Source organism: Protopterus annectens, chromosome 8.part0, assembly GCF_019279795.1.
Source record: "Protopterus annectens isolate FY-2018-M chromosome 8.part0, PAN1.0, whole genome shotgun sequence".
Taxonomy (NCBI): domain Eukaryota; kingdom Metazoa; phylum Chordata; order Ceratodontiformes; family Protopteridae; genus Protopterus; species Protopterus annectens.
Window position 1 is genome coordinate 156982993 of NC_056741.1, and position 24348 is coordinate 157007340.

At 40.0% G+C, this 24348-nt stretch overlaps 1 protein-coding gene across 3 annotated transcripts in view; it reads right to left on the reverse strand.

Moving 5' to 3' along the window:
• The window catches only part of LOC122808685 (solute carrier family 2, facilitated glucose transporter member 1-like), a 621069-nt gene that overhangs the window by 244368 nt on the left and 352353 nt on the right, over window positions 1–24348 (reverse strand). For all 3 annotated transcript variants that reach the window (XM_044079667.1, XM_044079668.1, XM_044079666.1), the window contains one exon: window positions 2318–2505. In XM_044079667.1, coding sequence (XP_043935602.1) covers window positions 2318–2505 — 188 coding nt within the window. The remainder of the gene's footprint in view (window positions 1–2317; window positions 2506–24348) is intronic.

A 24348-nucleotide genomic window follows, 5' to 3' on the forward strand; every position in this document is an offset into this window, starting at 1 on the left:
TGGGAAGTAGATAACACATGTTCTTTAGCTCCAGTTTATGGCAACCCCACCCCTGAAGTCATAAGTAATACCCAGTAAGATAAAATAGCAGTGCTTATTTGATAACAGTTTAACATCATTAGTTAGCAGAGCCACTTTATCTAACTCTGCTCTTTTCAAATTACTGCAAAATAGTTGCCCCATATATAAAGTTTTGTGCCCACTCTGCACAGCAAAGAGCTACTACTTTTTGTGCCTGCATAGTGAATTCACATAGACTGCTTATTTTTTTTTTCTTTTTTGCGATGTAACGCAATAGCACATTGTGATGCTTTTAGCATGTTATTTTTCATGATAACATGCTAAAAGCATGTTATCATGTTATCTTTCATGATGGACTGTACTCAAATGCTTCAAAAAGGGCTCTTCCGTGGTAATACATCAGGTCATGAAAACCTTTGTTTTTTAACAATGTGCCTGCATTTTCATTCTAGTAATGAATGGACTGAACATTTATGTGGATAGGAAGCCTTGCCGTTAGTGTGAATGGCAAAAGCAGTGGTGATACACGTCTGTACTGGAAAGGATGATATGTATCTCTATATATATATATGTATATTTGATGGAGCTTTTCTCCTTGGGCTTCTGCAGAAAAGGAGTCACTTTGTGTGCCCAGTAGGCCTATCCCAGTAAACCAATGCTAATAAAAAAATAAATAAAATAAAATAAATGCACAGCTTAAGTCTATCAACATGGAAAAATAAATGAATGGGTAAGCAGTTTTGTTAAAGCAGCTGCAGTAATCACACCTCTGAAATGTGCTTGGGTCAAGAAGTATAAATTTATTATATGTATTATGATTTTAATGTTATAAGAATGTGATTTGTTAAAAAAGCCACTATTTTTCTCTGTTGTATAGACTACCTGTTTTGTATATTAGCTTATTTAGAAGACCAGCAAAAATTTTTTTAAATATTTAACAGTACCACTTAGTGAGGAAAGCTAAATGCCTCCAATTATTTTCCTTTTCTTACTAACCAGCAGCAATCTTTGCAGCATAATGCAGTTTCAGATCCTTTTTCTGTGACATCCTAAGGTGTTATTTATGTATTTATTTTTTGCATCCACCATTGGTTACCATCCAGTTTTAACCTCTGCCTGAACAATTAGCCTGCTCATTCTCCTGGAAGATGAGAGCACCATGGCCTTTTCACTCTTCATAGATGTATGGGACAAGCAGCAGACAGCCATCATCCGTTGACAGGAATGGGAGTTTTCTGGTTTAGCCCTAATGGCATGCTACATTCCCAGTAGCATATTACAGGGTTTGACATGCAGTGGGAATCAGACAGGGCAAGTTACTCACTTTTTAAGTGGTATAACCTCTCAAGATTCCCTGCCCTGTCCCATCATTTAAGCAAAGGTCTTCATGGAATCTCCATTGGGGATTTCACAATGACTTCACCATGGACATGCACCCTAAAACCTCCCCCTGAGAGACACAAACAGTTATTGCCTCATCATTCATCCCTCAGCCTTTAGCGGGTTCCTCCAGCACTCAGGTGAGTAATCAAACTCAGTTTAAAGGCAGGGCTTTATCCCTCCACGCAAAGTTGGCCTGAAGAGGTACTGCACAATTTTTAAATAATTGTATAACACCAATGATCACTGAGAAGCCTATTGATTATTCCTAATTATTCATTCTGAGTGCAGTTTAGTCACCCTTGTGAGCAAATCACTCTGGTTATAAGTAAACTGATACTTGACAGCTTTGAAAGTGATTATTCATATAACACATGTACATAGATACTTCCTATGCTTGTATTCCAGGGACCATTTAGAAGCCTAGCCCGAATTCCCAGTTACTTCCAAGCACTGTCTGATTTGTTCAATGCTACACAGTAGGCAAATAAGGGCTGAAGGAATCAAACCCTGTATCACAGAAACTACAACACACAGCCTTAACCCTCTGTGCTAATTGCCAGACATACCATAGAGTATATTAACAGCTTGGAAGCAATAGTATACCAATACAGAAGATGACCCAAAGTATAGTTACAGGAAATCAGAAGTTAAGTGCAAGTCCATGAATTATTGTAACAATGAACTTTTCAGGTACATGCCTGGCATATTCTGGTACAACTTTTATTTCATTCATCTGATAGTGCAAGTTATTGTGTTGCTTTACAAAGTGCCACAGAAATATATATTACTTAGTAAGTGACAAAATAATTATATGTGATACATTTTTGCTGCCTTCTGAACCATATGGACTGATTTAATTAATTACAGGTTTTCACAGAAAATTGTGACAGGACATATACTTAGTTGTACTTACAGCGTTAAAGCCCGAGAGTTGTGTACTGGCAGCCAGGACAAGAGCAATAATGATAGGTTGGCGGTATTGAGGGACCGAGAAGAGCTGGCAGCAGGTGACCTTTGATGCCTTATGGAGGTGTAACATTTCCTCTTTCATTTCCTGAAATTCAGCCACAACATCAGTGGTACCACGCAGATCCCATAGTGCTAAGGGGGAGATGACAGAGAAGAATAACAAGGTCTAACAATTGACCAAGTTACAGAGGAATAAGCAATACATTTATACATTTTTTTATTCTGAGTACTTCTGTTTATAATGGTTAAACTTTATTCATATTTCAAAAATTCAAAATGTTTTAGAATCTTCTAGCTGAGAGGTAGCATCCTTCCCAATTTATCTCATTTCTCTACAGTGACTGAGTTAGATTTCATAACCGATCACAAGATCTTTTGTTCTGCCTTTGTTTGCAGTATGCATATGTCTGTTTTGTGTACTAAAGACTATGTCTATCATTTTCATCTCTCTTGGTTGCTGCTAATCTATGTAGAAATGCTAGAAAGCCAGCCTCTTTACATCATTAGTCTTTCAGTTTTGCCCAACTGTAGACAGAAAAGAGAAGACTATGGAGTTGAATTATTGGTGTTATAATGGGGTGCTAACACAGTTTAAATGGATATGGCATAGTAGTTACCTTACAGCTTGTTCATTTTGCAGAATGGGATGTAGACAGACATGGACAATGTGGATGTTATGGTGGTGCATAGTGATGGAGGGACTGTGATGTAAACATTCCATTTTGTACTTCTGTTAAAATAATTCAATCGGTGATATGGTTAGCAGAGCATTCATAATCATGTGCAAGTGGGAGCACATGTATACACAATACACACACACACACACACACACACACACACACACACACACACACACACACACACACACACACACACACACACACACACGCACACACACACACACACACACACACACACACACACACACACACGCACACGCACACACACACACACACACACACACACACGCACACACACACACACACACACACACACACACACACACACACACACACACACACACACACACACACACACACACACACACACACACACACACACACACACACACACACACACACACACACACACGTGCACAAGTAAAAATAGTTCTAGATTTGCCAGTTGTTAATGTATCTTGCTTGTGAATATATTGTTAAACATTCCTTTTTCCTCTTACAACTTCCATAAGATCATACCTTGTCTCACTGTTTCTTTTCATTTGTTATCAGATTTGTAGGATTACCACAGACGTAGATTACACAAGTGAAATATAATATCCAGACATGACATGGTTCAAGTCTCTCAGAAACCTGGTTATTTTAGAGCATGAAGAATAGTGTCATTTTTAGTGATTAACATACAGATAATTATTTAAATAAATATATTATTTTATTTCGAGTTCAAATAAATCATAAAGAGTGAGTTGTAGGTAGATAAGAGACTTAATAGTTACAAATATTGGACATAACTCAGAGAATGTAAGCAAAAATGGCACCTGTGATGAAAAAGCAGTCATATAAACAGACTAGAAAAGCTTAATATGTGTTGTCCTAAGGGAAGTCATCAGATAAAGTACTTAAGTAGTTTTAGGGACTCTACAAGATAGCACAGATAGATGCCATCTTTCCAAATAAAAAAAAATGGAACTGTCTTCCTGAAGAGATAGCAGGTTTAAAAATAGGAACAAAATTCCATGATGACTGTAACAGCCATTAAGCAAATTCTTATGGGGGGGTCTGATGTCTATGTGCCAAGAACATTATATAAGACATAAGGATAGAAAAGAAGCAACTCATCAGGTACATTCCCATGCTGATGGTGCAAAGCTTGTTCCTTTATTAATAAGCAGGTTACTTTGTACATCCAATCACTAGGAAAAGATATGAATTTGCATTATATGATGATTGTTTTAGCACTCACCTGATATATTTAGTGATATGTAATGAATGTACTGGATTTTATATAGGTAAAACTAACTGCAGACTAAAGGATAGAATACTCAAACATCTGTCATGTATTCGCTTAAAAGAAGCAAATAATGCACTTTATTCACACATTGAACAGAATTCAGGTCATACCTTTTCATTTATGGTTATGCAGAAGGCATGTAAAAATGTCAGAGGTGGAGATATAGTAACGCAAAGAGAATTTAATGAGCTACAATGGATTTTGGAAATGGGAGCAGATAGGTACCCAGGCTTAAATGGTGTTATACCTTTAAAGCCGGCACTTAAAAAATGGAGGGTAAATTACTGATGCTGATTGGTTGTTTTTAAACTACAGTTTGTATTTAATTTGATGTGTGTTTTAAGATGCTGTATTTCTGATGAAGGGTGTTACCCGAAAGTGCTCATTATATTAAATATTATCTTAATTTTAATTGTTGCAATTATTTCAGCCTGGTGGTTTCTGCTTAATTTTATTTTGCTTGTATATTAAACTAGTCAGATTAATGGATCTGTAGTTTCTGGGGTGTGTTGATGGTCCAACCTTGTGAAGTGAGAAAACAGTTGCAGTCCTCCATTCTAATGGCTCAAAGCCTGTTTTGAGGCTATAGTGGTCCTGATAGGCCATATTTCAAGTTATTTAGGAGGCATCCTGGGATATTATCAGGGCCCATTCAGGCTGTGTTTCTAGCCTTAGTGAATGCTGTGAGGTCCTGCTCACTGCTAATAGTTGGGGAGGGGGTTATGCTGGGGGTATTTCATGGGGGGAGGCAGGGTGGAGTGGAGGGGTGAAGCTTGAGCTGAATTTGTCATCCAGCATATTTTCTGTGTTGCTGTGCTCAGTGAAGGTGGCACCATTGACCACCAGTTCAGCACACTGATGTGTGTGCTGCCATTGAGGTTATGGACATAGCCGTAGAAGGCCTTGTGGTTGTCTTTTGCCTGTGAGGCAATCTTGTCCTTGTAATTGGCCTTGCTGAACTTAATTAGTCCTCTTAGGTTCCTGCTTAGTTTAATTAGAGAACTCGTATTATTATGGGAGATGCTCTTCCCGATTTTAGCCATGACTTTTTTCCTTTTGTTATGTACCATACTAAGGTTAGGATTCCACCAGTGTGGTTTGTTTTCAGAGTTTGGTTTGGGCTGACATCTAGTAGGTACAACAGCCTCTATAAAGCCATTTACATGGTTGTACAGGGGTTTTACGAACAATTCCGCACAAGTTTATGTGAACTCGGGCTTAAGAAACACGTTCAATTTTGACTAAATATCGCTTAACAGGATCTAGTTTACTTTGGAATACCTCATGTTACATGGTTTGCTGGGGTTACCAAGCTGATTTTTATTTCAAAGGTGACAACTTTGTGATCTGATCTCACAAGTGAGAATGTGACATGGGGGGGCAGCATTAACCCATATTGGTGAATACCAGATGTTCTTCGTCTTCCCTTGCTGCAGTCCTGACTATTGGGTATAGTCCGCGTCCCAGTCGGCCCGAATACCAGAGTATAAGGCTGACGTCGGTCATGGCGCTTAGACTGGCGCCAGTACGTCAGGGTACTAATGCGCATGACCGACGTCATTTCCTCAGTCTTTTTTGCCGCATGGTCCGATGCAGAAGCAATTTTGCGAGTGCAGGTTGGCGTTCTGAGATTTTCCGAAACCGGAGTTTCAGACCGAGTACAGAGTTGGCTAAGTAACCCGTTAGAACATTTTGGTTTTTCTTGCCTCAGTATATTACCGGATGTCAGAAAAAGTGAATAACTGTATTTCTTGTGGGAAGCAGATACCGCATAGGGATTATCATACATTGTGTATACCTTGTTTAGGGCCTGAGCACGACGTTGTTGGTTGCCGCTCTTGTGCTAGATTTAATAAGCGCACTATTAAGAGGAGGCTTGATTGTGCTAGGTTAGTGTTTGGGAAGCGTTGCAATTATACTATGCCGCCGGATGCTCCGACGCCTGCTTCATCTAAGAAGCGCAAGGACAAAACAGTGAAGTCTAGGGGTGAGGAACCGGCAGTCCCGGACGTCGGTCCTTTAGAAGGCTCAGGGAGCCAGAGGTTTTGCCAGGAGTCTCTATGGAGTCTCAGGCAGATACTTTACTGTTACAGGATGTGCCCTCTCAGGAAGTAGGCCAGGCTGAGGGGCTTCTCAGGTAACTGTTCTTCCCTCTCTTCCCAAGGTAGTTAGGGCCTCTCCTTCTGTTTCCAGAGCTTCTTTTAGAGGAAGGCCAAGTTCAGCTTCTGTAGGGGCTTCTCCTAGCATTTCGGGCTCTGTGCCTAAGAAACATATGCTTAAAATGGCTGAAGATTTGATTACTCTGATTAGAGGTTCTATGCCCCACCTGATAAGAGGCCTAGGGTGGAACAGGAGTTTGATAGTTTTGAACAGTGTTCACAGGCTTCAGAGTCTTCTGTGGAAGACTTGCAAGAGTTTCCTGCTTATTCTGATTCTGATGTGGATGATTCCACTCCTTCAGCTTCTCCTCCTGAGGATTTTTCATTTTCAGAGACTCTTCACTCCATGAGGGAGCACTTTAAATGGGAAGGCCAAGATTACTCTGACTCCAGAAAAAGGCTTAGGGAATTCTTGTTTTGCCTCAGCATAGGCCCTTAGCTATTCCTCCTGTGTTGAATGTGGTGGAGGATGTTTTGCAGAGGCTTCTCTGAACCCTGATTCCTTGCCTCCTGCTCCTGTTAAGCCTGATAGGTATTATAGGGTGCCCGAAGCTCATAAGTATTTGTTTAAGAGTCCCAGGGCGGACCCAGAAACTGTTTCTCAGGGGCCTAAAGGTGTTAAAGCTTCTGTTGTTAAAAATCCTGTACCCTCTGATAAAGAGGCAAGGGCTTTGGATAGGTGGGGTAAGAAAGTATATACTTCTTCCACTCTAGCCATGAGGCGTTGAATTGTCAATTTCATATGCTGAAATATCAGAATTATCTCCTTTCACAATTGAAATCTAAGGTGGATGCTTTGGCGGAAGGTATTGAGTGTAAAGAATTGCTGGATTTGGTTCATGTGTCTGAACAAGTGGGTAAGCATTCTTTGCAGTGTGGTTTTGATGCTGTTCAGGCCTCCTCGAGGGTGGCTGCTACTAGTTCTGTTCTTCGCAGACATGCATGGTTGAAGGATCAGAATTTAGCTGAGCATGTTAAGACCAGGATTTTGGATGCTCCTTTACAGTCTGATGTGTTGTTTGGACCGCCTGTGGAAGCAGTTTTAAAGAAAATGGAGGACAAAGCTAAGTCTATGCAGACTGTTAAAGATTGTTGCAGGTGCAACCTCCGAAGTTTAGTAGAAATTGGCCTGCTAAGGGGTGGACATATCCTGCTTATGGTTCCCAGTCTAGGGGTAGATCTAGACGTGGTAGGGCAGGGCTCAAGGTTCTTTAGGCCTAGATCAGACAGTTCACCTGCTCAGACTTCTGGTGAGGGCAGGGGTCAGTCCTTTCGTAAGCAGACCCAATGACCTGCCTTTTCAGCTGCCAGTGGACTCTCGTCTGGCAGCTCCTTTGGGAGGAAGATTGTCTCTTTTCAAAGAAAATTGGGATTTAATCACTCAAGACAGATGGGTGCTGGATATCATTCATCACGGGTACAGATTTTATTTCCACACAATGCCCCCTTTCAAAGGCATGCCAGATGTTCCTCCTCCACAAAGAAAAGAGGCTCTCAAGCAAGTTTCTCAGTTACTCCAGATAGGGGCTATTCAGCCAGTCCCTGTGTCAGAAAGGGGCTTCGGATTTTATTCTCGCCTGTTCCTAGTACCAAAGAAGGGGAACACGTGGAGACCAATTTTGGATTTATCTATCCTCAACACTTATCTGGACATTCCCAAGTTCAAGATGTTGACGTTACAGCAACTGTTACCTCTGCTGGGCAAGGATCACTGGATGGTAACTTTGGATCTCAAGGAAGCTTACCTTCATGTGCCCATAAGGCTAAGTTGCAGAAAGTATCTGCGGTTTCGAACTGGAGATTTTCATTATCAGTTCTCTGCATTGCCCTTTGGCTTATCTACTGCGCCCAGAGTATTCACAAAGGTTCTGGCTCCAGTGATAGCTTACTTCAGGCTTCAAGGCATTCAAATTTATCCTTACTTGGACGACTGCCTGATTCTGGCTCAAGAAAAGAACACCTTCTACAGCATCTGGAATATGTCATAGCAGTGCTAAGATGCCTAGGGTATTCTGTGAACGAAATAAAGTCCAGTCTAGTACCCTCTCAAGACATGTGCTTTCTGGGTGTGAGACTGAATACAGCAGCCCAGATGGCCTTTTAACCCCGGACAAACAAAAGAGTCTGTCACTTTACTTCCATCAACTATCTCATCAGTCCGTGCTGACTGCAAGGACAGTCCTTCAAGCATTAGGGTTCATGGCATCTTGTATTCTGGTGCTTCCCAATGCCAAACTGCATATGAGGAAGCTGCAATGGTATCTCAAAATGTATGGACACAGCACTGCCAAGATTTGGACACTGTCATTCAAATAATACCTTGCCTTCAAAAGGAATTCTTGTGGTGGGCTCAGGAATGTCACCTAAACAAGGGACTCTCTGTGACCCGGCCAGAGGCGAGTCAGATTTTAACGACAGATGCCTCGGACACTGCTTGCGGAGCTCATCTAAATGGAAAGTGGATACAAGACAAGTGGCCTGCCAGACTACAGCATCTACATATCAACATGAAGGAGATGTTAGCAGTCCAGTTGGCATTGATGGCGTTCAAGGAGTTACTTCTTCCAGGGCAGGTGTTGATTCTGACAGACAACACAACTGTCATGTGGTACATCAACAAGCAAGGGGGAACACATTCTTATCCTCTATGCAGGCAAGCAATGATTTTATGGGAGACTGCGTTAAGCCTGCAACTGACTCTTCAGGCAAGGTTTCTGCCAGGAGCACAGAACTGCCTAGCAGATGTATTAAGCAGACAAATCATGGATCCCCACGAGTGGAAACTGGATCTTCATGTATTTCAGAAATTGACAGTGTCATGGGGAACTCCAGACATAGATCTGTTCGCTTCTCCACTAAACCACCAGCTGCCAAAGTATTGCACAAAGGGGTTTCATCACACAGCTTGGAAAGTGGATGCTCTGTCTTTCAGTTGGAAAAACCTTCATGTCTATGCTTTTCCACCTCTACCTCTTCTTCCAAAGGTATTACTAAAGGTCAGACAGGACAGGCCAAGGATGATTTTGATAGCTCCAGATTGGCCTCGGCAACACTGGTACCCACTTCTAAGGAGTCTTGTAAAGAAGCCTCCATGGCCTTTACCTCTGATTCCTCATCTGTTATCTCAGAAGGACGGTCATCTGCTCAATGTCAAGCTTCAATCTCTCCATCTCACAGCTTGGCATATTCTGTGTTGAAACATGGAAGGTCTCAGCTTCCTCAACAAGTTTTAAATGTGATTATGGAAGCTAGAAGGCCTAGTACTAGGAGAGTGTACGCAGAAAAATGGAAGAGATTTTTATTTTGGTGTACAGCAAAGAATTTGGAGATTTCAGAGCCTAATTTGAGTGTGGCTCTTCAATATCTTACTGAGTTATTGGACAAAGGTTTGTCTTTCTCTTCCATAAAGATTCATGCTGCAGCAATTTCAGCTCACTATGATTGTGACCCACCTTTGTTTTCGCATCCTTTGTTCAAGCAGTTTCTTAGAGGGGCAAAGAATATAAGACCCCCACGTAGAGCTCCTACTCCTGCTTGGGATCTCAATTTTGTGTTGGAAAAACTTACTCTACAACCTTTTGAGCCGGCAGCTACTGCTGAATTGAAATATTTGTCATGGAAGACGGCTTTTCTGTTGGCTATTACTTCTGCAAGAAGGGTGTCTGAGTTGCAGGCCCTTATGGCAGTAGAGCCCTTTTTGATTTTCCATAAGGACAGGGTATCATTACGTACTAATCCTTCCTTTATGCCTAAGGTGGTTTCTAGTGTGGCTTTAAACCAAACTATTCATTTGCCTACGTTTTTGCAGATCCTCAAAATAAAGGGGAAAAGATTTTGCACACTTTAGATGTACACAGGCAATTGCGTTATTATTTGAGCAGGACTAAAGATTTTAGGCAGTCTCAGCAGTTACTTGTTTCTTTTGCTTTAAGTTCACAGGGCAAACCTGTGTCAAAACAAACTATTTCTAGGTGGATTGGCTTTTGCATTGCATTTTGTTATTCCCATCATGGCAAAGAGGTTCCAGCTGGGATTAGGCCTCATTCCACTAGGGCTACTGCCACTTCAACAGCATTTCTAAGGGCGGTGGCAACTAAGGATATTCTGGAAGCAGCTACTTGGAGTTCAGTGCATACTTTCTCTAGGCATTATCACCTGCCTATATACTCTAAGTCTAGAGCTGGTTTTGCCACAGCTGTTTTACAAGGCATGTTGTCAGCTCCTGCTACTTTATGATTTGCCAGCCTCCCTTACCTCTGCTTTGGGATTCTACCCAATAGTCAGGACTGCAGCAAGGGAAGACGAAGAACATAGTACAGTTTTGTACCTACCATAAATGTAGATGTTCGAGGATTCCCTTGCTGCAGTCCAATTTACCCTCCCTCCTTCCCCTCTGTGTTTCAGGGTGGTTGTGTAGGTGCCTTTACATGCTTATATTTTTTGTATATATTTTACTGTATATATTGTACATGTTTATTGGTGCAGGTTGTTTTTGGGACTTGTCTTTTTGGGTCTTCTGACATCTGGGGCAAGAAAAGACTGAGGAAATGACGCCGGTCATGCGCATTAGTACCCTGACGTACTGACGCCAGTCTAAGGCGCCATGACCGACGTCAGCCTTATACTCTGGTATTCGGGCCGACTGGGACGCGGACTATACCCAATAGTCAGGACTGCAGCAAGGGAATCCTCGAACATCTACATTTATGGTAGGTACAAAACTGTACTTTACGGTATGTATAAAACTCTTGTGAGTGTGCACACTATCTATTCAAGGGTATTTGTAGTAATACAGTCTAGGAATCATTGTGCCTGTGAGTATGAGAAACTGTATGTTTCCCAGTCTATAGGGTCGCCTCTGAATAGGGTATTTGATTTAATGGTGAGTGTCTCCAATAGGTCTTGGTACAAGCTATGGGATTTTTGGGACATACAAGGTAGCATATAGTTTGACAGGATATGGTATGGGACTTTGTTTATGGTGATCTGCATGTGGATAAACTCCAGGGCATCATCCTGCTTAACCAACCTAGAGTTATACTTTTTGTTAATGTAGGTCAGGACTCATCTATCTTTTGTTCCTGTCTGTGCAGTAAATGGTCAAAATGTGTGGAAGGCACTGAAACCTTGTATTTCCAGAGTACTTTCTGTGGATTTAAACAATGTCTCGAAAATGTCACAGTTGTCTGTGCTTTCCAGAGTGAGGAAAGCTTCTAGGGGTGTGGAGTTTATTGCTTAAGCTCCTAGCATTGAGCAGTGGCATCTTTAGGTTTCTTTTGGCTTTATTTGCCATGTTGGTAGGGTTACCACCTGTCCCACTCTGCGAGGGACAGTCTCTCTTGGGGCAGTTGTGTCCTGCAAAAAAATTAAAAAAATGACAAATGTCCTAAGATTTTTAGAACAAAATAATTTCCTATATTTTCTTTAATAGTTGCATAAAACGGTTATTTTGTATCTGAAACACCTAAATGTTATAAGAAACAGAATAGGCAGCTAAAATGCTACAAGAATGAGCTTTTATTTAGACAAAAAAGTGAAGTTCTGTCCTTTGTACTGGCCGTGGGTATGTTTTGCCCTGCAAAATCTGACATTTCTACAAAAAGTGTCCCATTCTGGGCATTTGAAAAGGTGGCAACGCTACATATTGGTAGGTTTGTCAGTTTGTCATTGCCTAAAAAAAGTCTCTAAGGTGGGGAATAAAGTTTTAGCCAATATTTATAGAGCACTGAAATAATGGGAAGGTGTCTTAACGGGAAGTATTATTTATTGTCTAATGTGATACACAGTATTAAGGAAAAATGAAATCATCTAATCAGAAAAGTACCAGAGGTGCATTATGCCTAAGTAACTAAATGATTTTATTTTTTTAAGGAATATACACAATGACATGTTCTTCTTCCTGCATTTGTCAGTAACTGCATTCATGCTGTTTCCTGTATCTCTTTCTTTTATCTCACACATTTTCTACTTCTCATGTTGCCCTTCCATGTATGTGCAGTTTCCTGTTTTCCAACAGTTTATTGTTTATATACTGTCATAAGTATTTTACCCACATGTTTTGCTAAGGCTAAAGCTTACTGACATACTGTATTACTGATTATGATGTTTGACTTTGTACCATATATGCTAACAGAGGGGCAGTGCAGTGACAGAGAGGTAAAGGATTATGTATTACTGCTCCTGTTTCAGATGTGTAGCACTGACTTCCACTTACTGGCGACATAGAGCTTTGCATGTTCTTCTGTCCATTTAGGTCTTCGCTGGTTGCTGCAGTCTCCTCCCACTTTGAAGAAATAACACACTGTTATACCTCTATATATATTTACATATCTGTATATGAATCATATATATTTCTATTATATATCTATATCTATATATATATATCTAATATAAAGATATATACCTATATATAGAGAGAGACAGAGGTACATACTCACAAACACACATACACACAGATACATATATCTGCATCTATTTATATTTATCTATATATAGATAGATGTAGATGTAGATATAGATATAGATTAGATGTAGATATAGATATATATATATAAATATAGCTATAGATATAGATGTAGGTATAGGAAAGCAATAATGGTGAGCATTGTAGGTAGATAACAATGGACAACCAGGCAAGTTGGCAGGTATGACACCATAGATACAGTGTTTACCTACCCCTGAAAGGTCTAGTATATATGCCTATAATACTCACTCTGGTGATAAACTTCCTGAGATGGGTGGTAGGATGCACACTGTGGGGCAGATGAAGAAATTATGACATAAAAGCAGAAGCCAAAGTAGCTACAAGTGCACGAATGGTAAACGAGAACAGACTACAGTGATTCAGGCAGATGTGTGGGAAAGAAGAAGACGATTTTGTGAAGATTATTTGAGAGAAGTAGAAAGAAGGCAGGAGGAAATGAGGATGCCCAGCAAAGAGATGGATGGATTGTGTGAGAGACGAGCAAAGAGATGGATGGATTGTGTGAGAGACGAGCAAAGAGATGGATGGATTGTGTGAGAGACGAGCAAAGAGTTGGATGGATTGTGTGAGAGACGAGCAAAGAGATGGATGGATTGTGTGAGAGACGAGCAAAGAGATGGATGGATTGTGTGAGAGACGAGCAAAGAGTTGGATGGATTGTGTGAGAGACGAGCAAAGAGATGGATGGATTGTGTGAGAGACGAGCAAAGAGATGGATGGATTGTGTGAGACGAGCAAAGAGATGGATGGATTGTGTGAGCGAGCAAAGAGATGGATGGATTGTGTGAGAGACGAGCAAAGAGATGGATGGATTGTGTGAGAGACGAGCAAAGAGATGGATGGATTGTGTGAGAGACGAGCAAAGAGATGGATGGATTGTGTGAGAGACGAGCAAAGAGATGGATCGATTGTGTGAGAGAAGATGTGGCAGTCAGGCATGACTGTGGGGGTCACTTCTGTGGCTCTGCTCGACAGGGGCACAGGAAAATAATTTTCTTGGGTGGTGAAAGCCAGGGTACCTTTTTGGCTAGGCTTATATAGGCCCTAGGGCCAATAGCCTAGTACCTACCTATGAACCTATGGAAGAAGGTAGAAGACTGGTACTGAATTGAAAGAGATGGTGACAGCTGACATGACATCAGACCCCATGTAATAAATGGGAAAAAGGAGGCTGATGATGATGGTGGTGACCCTTTCTTGTGGGAATTACTTTGCTGAAAAAATTGCCTTTCTTGAGTTTGTTCATATTAAGTTGTTGTTTGTTGTATTTCTGTGAGTGTCTGTTTGCATATTTTTAGTTGATTTGATAAAAAGCTCTTTTCATACATTGAGGCAATATTTTGTTATGCAAATCATTGCACTATTTCTTTTTGTACAACTTTATTAAGTATATAGCACTTATTTCTGAGACATGACAGACGTTGTGAATAATACAAGTCTATATATTTTACTAAAGAAAATAATCATGTGAAATATTAACTGTTGCTATGATATAACTTTGTAATATATATCTATTGATTTGTTATAGTTATTCAGTTCTTAACCAATTAAACCCATAAGGCACATCTCTTTTTATGAGTCATCTGCGAGCATCATCTGATTAAGGGAGTTGCTCATAATCACAAAGCAGACAAACAGAGGGTGACAGAACCTACTTCTGGATTACAGGCTGAAGCACATTTTTTAAAATAATGTAATTTTATGATGACAGTATAATTTCCTTCAGCATAATGTGCAGGGTACTGATGTGCATACGCAGGGCATGTACATCTCAGCATTTCATAGTACATCAGTGAACTGCAGAATTGAAAAAAACACAAAGGACTTCCTACTTGTACTGTCAGTACCGACTGATCAGGAAGGGGAAGACACAGACATACTACAGAGAGGCTTTTATGAAGTAAGTGACGTGTGGTTTTATTTTTAGCATATGTGGCTGTGGTGGTTTGATAAAACAAGCTTCCTTCTTATACGTTCAATGAACAAACATACAATAAAAAAACAACAGTAAAATAGATGTGTGTGTGTGTGTGTGTGTGTGTGTGTGTGTGTGTGTGTGTGTGTGTGTGTGTGTGTGTGTGTGTGTGTGTGTGAATTATGCATGTATACATGTCATGCACATCTCTTCCTAGTAGGAATTATATTTTAAGCTTTTCTCTTTTGAAAAAATAAAGGACTTCAATTTAATTTTGAGAGCTGTAATGGTGAATAAAATGCTTTGGACATAATAAGGTCTGCCCAGTGCTTGGTTATGGCTGTAGCTAGATACCAACCTTTACTAAGTGGCTTGATTAGGCTGTGAACATAGAGTTTCAGTCAGTCTTGCTGTTGGAATTCTGATAATAAATACTGGATATATTCTGGCAAATGCAGACTTTCTCACTGCTGCATTTTGTTCAGAAAGCACTATGGCATGCTATTACACATAAAGACGAATACTGGCCAAGGCTCTTGCCATCCCCATAGTGCCTTTTTTAGGCAAGGCTCAAAAGACAAACCCACCTCCTTAGACAACACAAGGAAAAAGAAACTAAGGGTAATGCTGCTCAATGCCAGAAGTCTAAACCTCAAGATGCACGCACTAGAGGCTCTCCTCAGTATGGAGAATATCGATATCTTTGCAGTAACAGAAACCTGGTTCAAGGCTCCCGAGAGCACCCCAGCACTACGAGGCTATACCTCATACCATGCTTTTCGGCACCAAAACTCGGACCGAACCACAAGAGGAGGGGGAGTATCCATATTCATCAAAGATACCCATACCTCCAGGCTAGTGGCACTGCACAAAGCATCTGAGACCATCCATGTGCAACTAACAGTGGGCAAAACTGCCTTCCAGTTTGTAGCCTGCTACAGACCACCCTCCCAAACTCAGGAACCCCACTCGGCTTTCCTGAAGACACTGGAGAATATGAAGGTCTCTCCAAACACCATTATATTGGGTGACTTTAACTACCCAAACATAGACTGGGAGCACTACTCAAGCCCCAACACCCTAGCCCAATGGTTCCTAGAATTTATAAACTCAAATGCTATGGAACAACTGGTCACCACTCCCACAAGAGGGGAAAACATATTGGACCTGATCATCACCAACATGGGAACTCTATGTTCCATACCAGAGGTATACCCCTCATTGGTAAGATCTGACCATAAATTAATCACTATGGACATCCATATCCTGTCCCCATCCCCAGCAAAGGAAAAACTTCTCAAAAGCAAACTTCCCACTTCTCAAAACCGAGGTGGAATCCTTCAAAGCCCCAGGGCCAGTGGAAAATATGGCCCAAACCACAGAATCCTTTACAAACGCATTCTATGGATACCTACAGGAATGCATGGATTGTGCTATCCCAAATAAAACCAAGACACACTCCTCGAAAGGCAGGAGACCTGTCTGGTGGATCCCAGCCATAAATAAGCTGTACAACAGAAGGAGGAAGCTACTATATGATAGAGCAAAATCCCTGAAAGGTAAGGCAACTCTGATCAGTACTAGCAAGAAACTATGATCCCTCATAAAATCATCTAAGGCTAGCTTCAAAAGAAAAATTGCACAAGACGCTAAAGATAATCACAAGGCTTTCTTTAGTTATGTCAGAAACCTGGGTGGAAACTCCCAGATATGCTCTGAGTTAGTGCAAAATGACAAAAAATACACTGAACCCACAGACATTGCCAACATCCTGGCAGACAGGTTCAGTGCAAACTCCCCCCCCCCACCAAATGAGCAAATGACTATCCCAACAGAGTGTAGCCTCCCTGACATCACAGATGCACAGGTGAGAGCTGCCCTCTCCAAAGCAAAAAACACAGCATCAATGGGTCTGGATGGTGTCCTGGGCTGCATTTTACATGAGCTCCAAGAAGACCTGAACCCTCACTTAAAATCACTGTTCAGTCTCAGCCTTACAACAGGATATGTACCCAAAGAATGGCGTACAGCAACAGTGGTCCCACTCCATAAAGGTGGTGCCACAACGGACCCCAGAAACTATCGCCCTATAAGCCTAACTAGCCTGGTCTGCAAAGCTATGGAGTGTATCATCATGGAACTCATAAACAAAGAGATTGGGAACCTCCAAACACTGGATCCTACCCAATTCGGCTTTGTTAAGGGCAGATCTTGCCTCTTGAACCTGGTCAATTTCTTTGAAACAGTCACCAAGGCCATAGACAAAGGGAACGTAGTCCACACAGCCTACCTTGACCTTGCAAAAGCCTTCGACACAATACCCCACTCGGGCATCATAAATAAGCTCACCAGCTTAAATATCAACCTCTATGTCACAAGATGGGTTGCAAACTGGCTTAGGGATAGAACCCACATGGTCAGAATTGCAGGTGCCATGTCAGACTCTAAACCAGTTACAAGTGATGTCCCACAAGGCTCAGTCCTGGGACCTCTCTTGTTCGGTATATATTTCTCTGAGGTACAGGCTAACACAGGAGGACTATGGCTGATAAAGTTTGCAGATGACTGCAAACTGGGGGCCATAATCGGCTCACCAGCTGACACAAACATCCTCCAAAAAGGTCTCACAGAGATGGATAACTGGTGCCAGAACCATGGCCTAAAGCTAAATGCCAAAAAGTGCATAGTCATCCCCTTTGGGAAAAACAAAGTGCCCACAAATTACCACATAGGTAGTAATCCATTAAGTACGGAAGAAGTAATTAAGGATTTGGGGACCCAAGTAGATTGCAATCTCTCCTTTGACAATCACATTGCCAAAGTGGTTAGAAAGACATTCTATATAGCACACCTTATCACAAAGGGGTTCACATCTAGATCAAGAGAGGTCATTGTGCCCCTCTACTCATCACTCATCAGGTCCAAAATTGAATACAATGCCCCATTTGGGATGTACCTTACCCAACACCTGCTACAACTAGAAATACCCCAAAAGTACCTCACCAAGAGGATCAAGGGACTCAAACAGATGCCCTACGCAGTTAGGCTAAAGAAATTCCAGCTCTACTCATTTGCTTACTGCCTACTCAGAGGCGATCTGTGCCTGACGTATAAAGCCATGTCCAACCCAGAATTAATGGACATGCTCCACCTCAAGAAATCCAAATCCATCAGAACTACATGCTCCAGTGACTTAAACCTCAGCACAGAAATAAATAGAACATGCTGAAGGGACAGATTCATATCCCAGAGGCTCCCCTCACTCTGGAACAAAATCCCAATCCATGTCAGACAGAGCCCCTCAATGACCCTCTTCAAGAAGAATCTTGACGTTTGGATGGGAGATCGTAAATTTACCCCTGGGATCTCTTCTGTGTCACTGCTAGACAGAGGCACGGTAAACTAACCTTAAATGGGCTATCTTCTGTGACCTACTCTACAGAGGCACAGTCAACTAATCTAAGAAGGGTGGCAAAAGCCAAACACACTTTGGCTAGGCTTGTAAATGCCCTAGGGCAGATAGCATTGTATCAACCTATGAACCTATGAACCTATAAGACTAATATGATCTATATAATAAGCTTTCTGGCAGATGAAATACTGGTTAGAAGAATCCTCATCTAATTCCAAAATCGAGTGATGAAGCAATTTCATATGTGTTTCTCTGTTTACATTTGAAAGTTATGCTCTAACAAAACCTATTTTAAGAGTCTTCTGTGGGTGTTAAGGTGCTATTAGCTCATGGTTCAGTTGTTCATTGCCACTTTTATGAATCAGCAAGTGCCAAATCTCCCAGTAGCTTGAGCCTACTACACCCAAACATATGCCCATTCAGAACCTTAACTCTAACCTTAAAAGTCTGCCTACTCCTTAACCCTGCTCCCAAACCTTGCTCTACATAGCTTTCCCTAATACCTCCACTTATTTACTTACTACGTCTAATCTCATACCACATTTTTTAAACCTGAGACTCCCAGTCACTCCCTAATCCTAACCCTAATCCTAAACCATACTCCTTAATCCTAATCTTATAATTCCCAGTCACTCGCTAAACCTAATCCCAAACCATGCTCCATAATCCTATCTGTATAACTCTGAGTCACTCGCTAACCCTAATCCCAAACCATGCTCATTAATCCTAATCTCATAACTCTCAATCATTCCCTAATCCTAATACTAAACCATGATCCTTAATCCTAACCTTATAATTCCCAATCACTCCCTAAACTTAATCCCAAACCATGATTCATAATCCTAACCTTATAACTCCCAGTCACTCCCTAAACCTAATCCCAGACAATGTTCCTTGGGAGTCAGATGGTTCAAGCAGAAATGAAACATATATTTTATGTTTTCCCTCTTTTTGTTAGCAAAATGTGGGCTTTCTCCAATTTTATTTAAAACTTCAGGGAAACATTCTAAAATTGTCCAATTATTCCTAATAATATTCTTGATAATATTTTGATCTACACTTGATTTAATTGACATAGATGCACTGTTCTTCACTACTACAGCTTTACTGTTGACAATATCATTATACCATGTTAACAAAAGGGGGAGAAACTTAAAAGATATTGTTTCAGCCACCTGACACCCAAGCAATTATATCACAAAGGAATGTTGAAATGTTTTAACTATAATTATTTTAAGTATATAAATGGAGGAGTGTAGAAGTTAACTATCAGAAATTATGATATATATAAAGGTACCTGGTTTGTCTACGTGCAAAAGTAAATACGTGGTATATGCTACGTGCACATCTTGTGATGTGTTTTATATTAGTAGAACTATTAGAGAGTTGTTTGTTGTCTGAGAGGATATATGAACATGTACATGCAATTGAAAGCAAAGATTATTTAAATGCATTAGCTAAGCATGCTAGTATGTGTCAAAACTGAAAGAATCTGTTTTTGTTTACTGTGATTGATTATGTACAAACTTATAATGAGAGGTTTGATTCTGAAGATGATTTGGACTGGTGTGACTACATTTAACAAGTTAAGCTGAATGCTTGTATTCCACCAAGTATGAATAACAAAGAAAATTTAACATTTTTTTTTTTAAGAAGACATAGGTTGACGCATTAATTAATACCATGTGACCTTGTTCATTTTTATTTAAATTGTTTGTTTTTCTTTTGGCTTTTCCCAGTTAGGGGTCACCACAGTGGAACTCCAGTCTGCTAATGATTGGCAGTCTATGTTTATAGTGTCGAGGTGCCAGCTCGACGCCCAACCTTCAATGAAGGCACGCCCATTCATGCCTGTCTTTTGAACGACACTCGACTACAGGGAGGACACGCAGACTCCACACAGAAGGCGCTCCAGCCGAGAATCGAATGGGAAAACCTCTTGCTGTGAGGCGACAATGCTACCGCTGCACCACCGTGGCTTGATGAATTGGTTAGGCTATACTCTGATGAAGTCTCAGTACAAGAGACAAATGCACGTACTATTATTGCCTGTGATTTATTTTTTATTAAAGGTTTTTATTTTTATTTTGTGGATGGTTTTTATTTTTTTACGTTTGTAACCATTTGCTGAATTTCAATTAGCCTTTTTTCTGTTATTAATAAATTATTATGCTCTGACAGGTGCTCTATGACTGTATAATAGTTATCCAAGGTTTCTGTCAAGCAAGGCCATTGAAGTGATGCTTGATAACTGCATGTGACTCTCAGTCATTATGGGTAGCTTGCTTAAGATTGTTTAGTCTCTTTGTAGTAGCTGGTCTAGTCATCATTATGCTCTGCACACAGGTGGCAATGTCTTCTTCTTAGTTTTGGATAATGGTTAGTCAGATATAGGATTTCTGGATATCATATCTGAAATAGCTGTTTTCCAGCCACATGCATTGTTTTGGCATTGAACCTCCTCAGTCTCATTAACAATCTTTGGTATCTTAGTTTGTCTAAATGTTTAGTTAGTGGAAGGGTTTGTGATTAGTCTGGAGCTAGAAACTCCTGAGCCCTGATAAGTATTTGATGTTTGTTTTCAATCTGCAAGTATCTTGGCTTAGTATTGGCTAGCATTCTAGAGCAATAGGTAACAGGATATAACATTTGTTCATTTATTTGGAGCTATTCTGCACCAGGTCATAGCTACTAGCATCTACACTCACTACTGTTAGGTTACTCACACTATAGTATGCTAGCATTGGAGCTCCTGTAAGTATTTCTGTCCCTTTGCTAAATGCTTGGAGTTGAGTATTTCTTCATGTCTATGGTACACCTTTCTTTAGCAAGTCAATTAAAGGATGTAGAAAAGTTCAAAGTTTGGGTTCAAACTTGCCCAACTAGTTATTCATGCCTTGGACCTGTCTTACACCCAGCTCAGTCCCACAGTATAGATTTTATAACTCTGCTTTGCCTCTGATCTTGCTTGTACCTGGTTTAATTCCACTAGTACTTGCACTAGAGCCAAAGCACTACAACTCAATCTTAAAGCCAAAGCACTACAACTCAATCTTAATACAGCGGCATCTGTTTTTGTTTAGCTTTAAATCTGTGATTTAGTGGCCTGAACCACTGCCTTTAATCTCGAATTATGTGTTTTTTTTATCAAACCAAATACTAGGATGTCATCCATAAAAACAACACCATCTAGCCTGCTGAGTAATTGAGTCATTTTACTCTGAAAGTTTGCAGGTGAAGAAATGATGCCAAATGGCAGACTTTTAAAACAACTCCTTCCTATTGGAGTAATAAGAGTTGCTAGCTTTTGTTTTGTTAATTTATCCAAGGGTATTTGTATCTAGCATGGAAAATACTTTTGCATTAAACAATATTTGTTTCTGTATTTTCCAATATTGGTGGAGCAACCCTTTCATGGACAAGAACAATGGCATCAGTGAGCTTTTCACCGTAGGGGCGCACCATTCAGTCATTTCAGTTAAATATCCGATTTTGTCAAGGCTTTGCATTCATTTATGTTCTGACTTTTACTTTGTACAGCATACGAAATGGCACCCTCCGTGGTGTGGCCTAGGCATACTGAACTGCAATTGGTTTTACTTTAATCTTTACTGCACATTAAGCAAACCAAGTTCAACATACACATCTATACTGACTTCATTTATTCTTGCAGTTAAGTCCATTTCACATGCCACAGCTATACTGAGAATATTATTTATATACAGTCCATCCAGAACTTAAACCCAAAACTCAGAATTTTCTCCCGTCAACTCAGACATGGCTAGAATTCTATTAATGCAACTGAATTCGCCTGCAGGGTTACAAATTTCAGTCTCTATTCCATGCAACTGCAGATGTTTCAGAAAGTTTTTATGACTAACAATATCACAGTAACAACCCCTATATCGATCTTGAAACTCATTTGAATTTTATGAATAGGAATCTTAACTTGCCAAGTCTGATTCGGCAATACTCACAGTACTTTCCAAACCCAGAAAATATACTTTCTGAATATTATTTTCAACTGTATGTTTAGTTATTGTTTCTTTAATTTAGTCTTCAAAATGGCGCAGTCGTTTAGATCTCTTACATCTTCTGACATGCGCAGCTCACTGCCTTGGCTCAGACTCAACATGATAACGCTCAAACCTCAAGCATTTATTTGCCGAACTTACATTCACTTCTCATGCATTTCTCTTGCTTGACCAGAATTATGCCTCTTTTAAAACTTGCTGTTCTTTCTACTTTTCACGTCATAGCATACCGCTCAACCTTTTAGAGCAAGAAATCTGGACAGAGCCTAAAATAATGGGGGAGGAGTGAGAGGGTGCAAATGCTCAGAAATAGGAATGAATTTTAAATATTGTTCTTTTAAATTTAATATGGTACTGGAATAATAGAATTTCTGTTAGGATCCATTTTCTGAAGGATATGATGTCTGAAACTCAAATGTATGCTATTTAGTGACTTCAATCCTCAATGATTTGTCAGAAATCCACCAATGTTATGATGAACAGACTGCAATTATGAGGCAAAAGTGTGCACATTTTGTGAGTACACATCTTAGGAAATATCTGTTTCATTTTCTAAGGTCAAAGTGCACCTTTTGAGATAGCTCTACATCAGCCAGAGTGATCACAATTCTGCCTCTGATTCTTTTAGCTTTTTTTGCCATTAACCCACAAGTTTCAACCACTTCACAGTTACCTTACAAAAGCTTGAACACATTCACCCTTGGCTTGTACATACTTCTGGAAGCCTCCCCTTACATATATTTCTTTTTGGCGCAAAACATTCATTGAGTTTACTAGTTACTGAATCACATGGAACACTGGCTATCTGGGAATGAAAAGAAACTATATATTGCCTCAACTTCACATCCCATTGGATACAACATGATTCAAAAGCTACCTGTTTAACAGAATATTTGCCATCTCACCCAACAAACATTAAAGAAGTATCTTCTTTACAAACAGAGGTGTGATGCAAAGCTCTGTTTTTTGTCCATTCCTGTTCTCCATATACCGTGGAATACTTAGTGAAAAGTATACAAAGTTTTCTACTTTGAATCCTTATCTCTTAATCTCCAGAGTAGATCATCTTTCCCCTTTTTCCCTTTAAGCTTCTATTCTGACTTACTACCTACAGAGTCTTTTCACAATCCATCTTTCCTCCCTTGGTCATACCCTGTTGGTATACTAGCTATCTACCAGCTAGCCTTCTTCTGTTCACTGTCCCTCTCAGTTGTTACTCTGCAGAAGTTGTTGCTTGTCGTCTAACATGACAAATTTCAAATGTCCATGTGATTTGCCTTTAGTTTAGGCAGTTTCCCAAATATTATGTGCTACCTGTTGGTATGAAAAAATCATTTTTACTTTTTGTATCTGTTGTACTATTTTTTTCAAGTGTATGTTGTATTTACTTGTTTACTATTAAACATATCGCTTGAAAGAGCTTGATTTGCTCCTGAAAAGGTTTAACTGAGCAATATGCTTACGTGGTTAACAAATGTAAAAGTAGCAATAAATAAATAAATAACTTAAATAAAATGGAGCAAATGGTTTACTAGATTTGACAACGTCATTACAACAACTATAACAAACTTTGCATATTGCAAGAATAAAATGCACAGAATTTATAACATTATATCAGATTTAGAAAACAAATGCCACTGCATTAAAACAAATTTAAATAATTATTTTGAATATAACAGAATACTTCATATGAAAGTTGCACGTTAATAAAAAATGCTAACATTTAGAAGGTCTAGGCAAGATCCAAAATAGGCAGTAGATATGTTTACCATTCAATAAAAATGACATCTACAGCATACATCTCAACCTGCAGATTGTGAAAATAGTATCAATGGCCTTTGAAGAGTAGGTACATCCAACTAAAAGTCTGGACCACTAATTAGCATAAAGTTTGAATACCAAATAGCATATAACTATTCCTGCTTTCAGTAGGAATGTAGAATACCACTCAGAAACACATTAAAACAACAGAGAATGCAAACAATGATGGAAATATATAA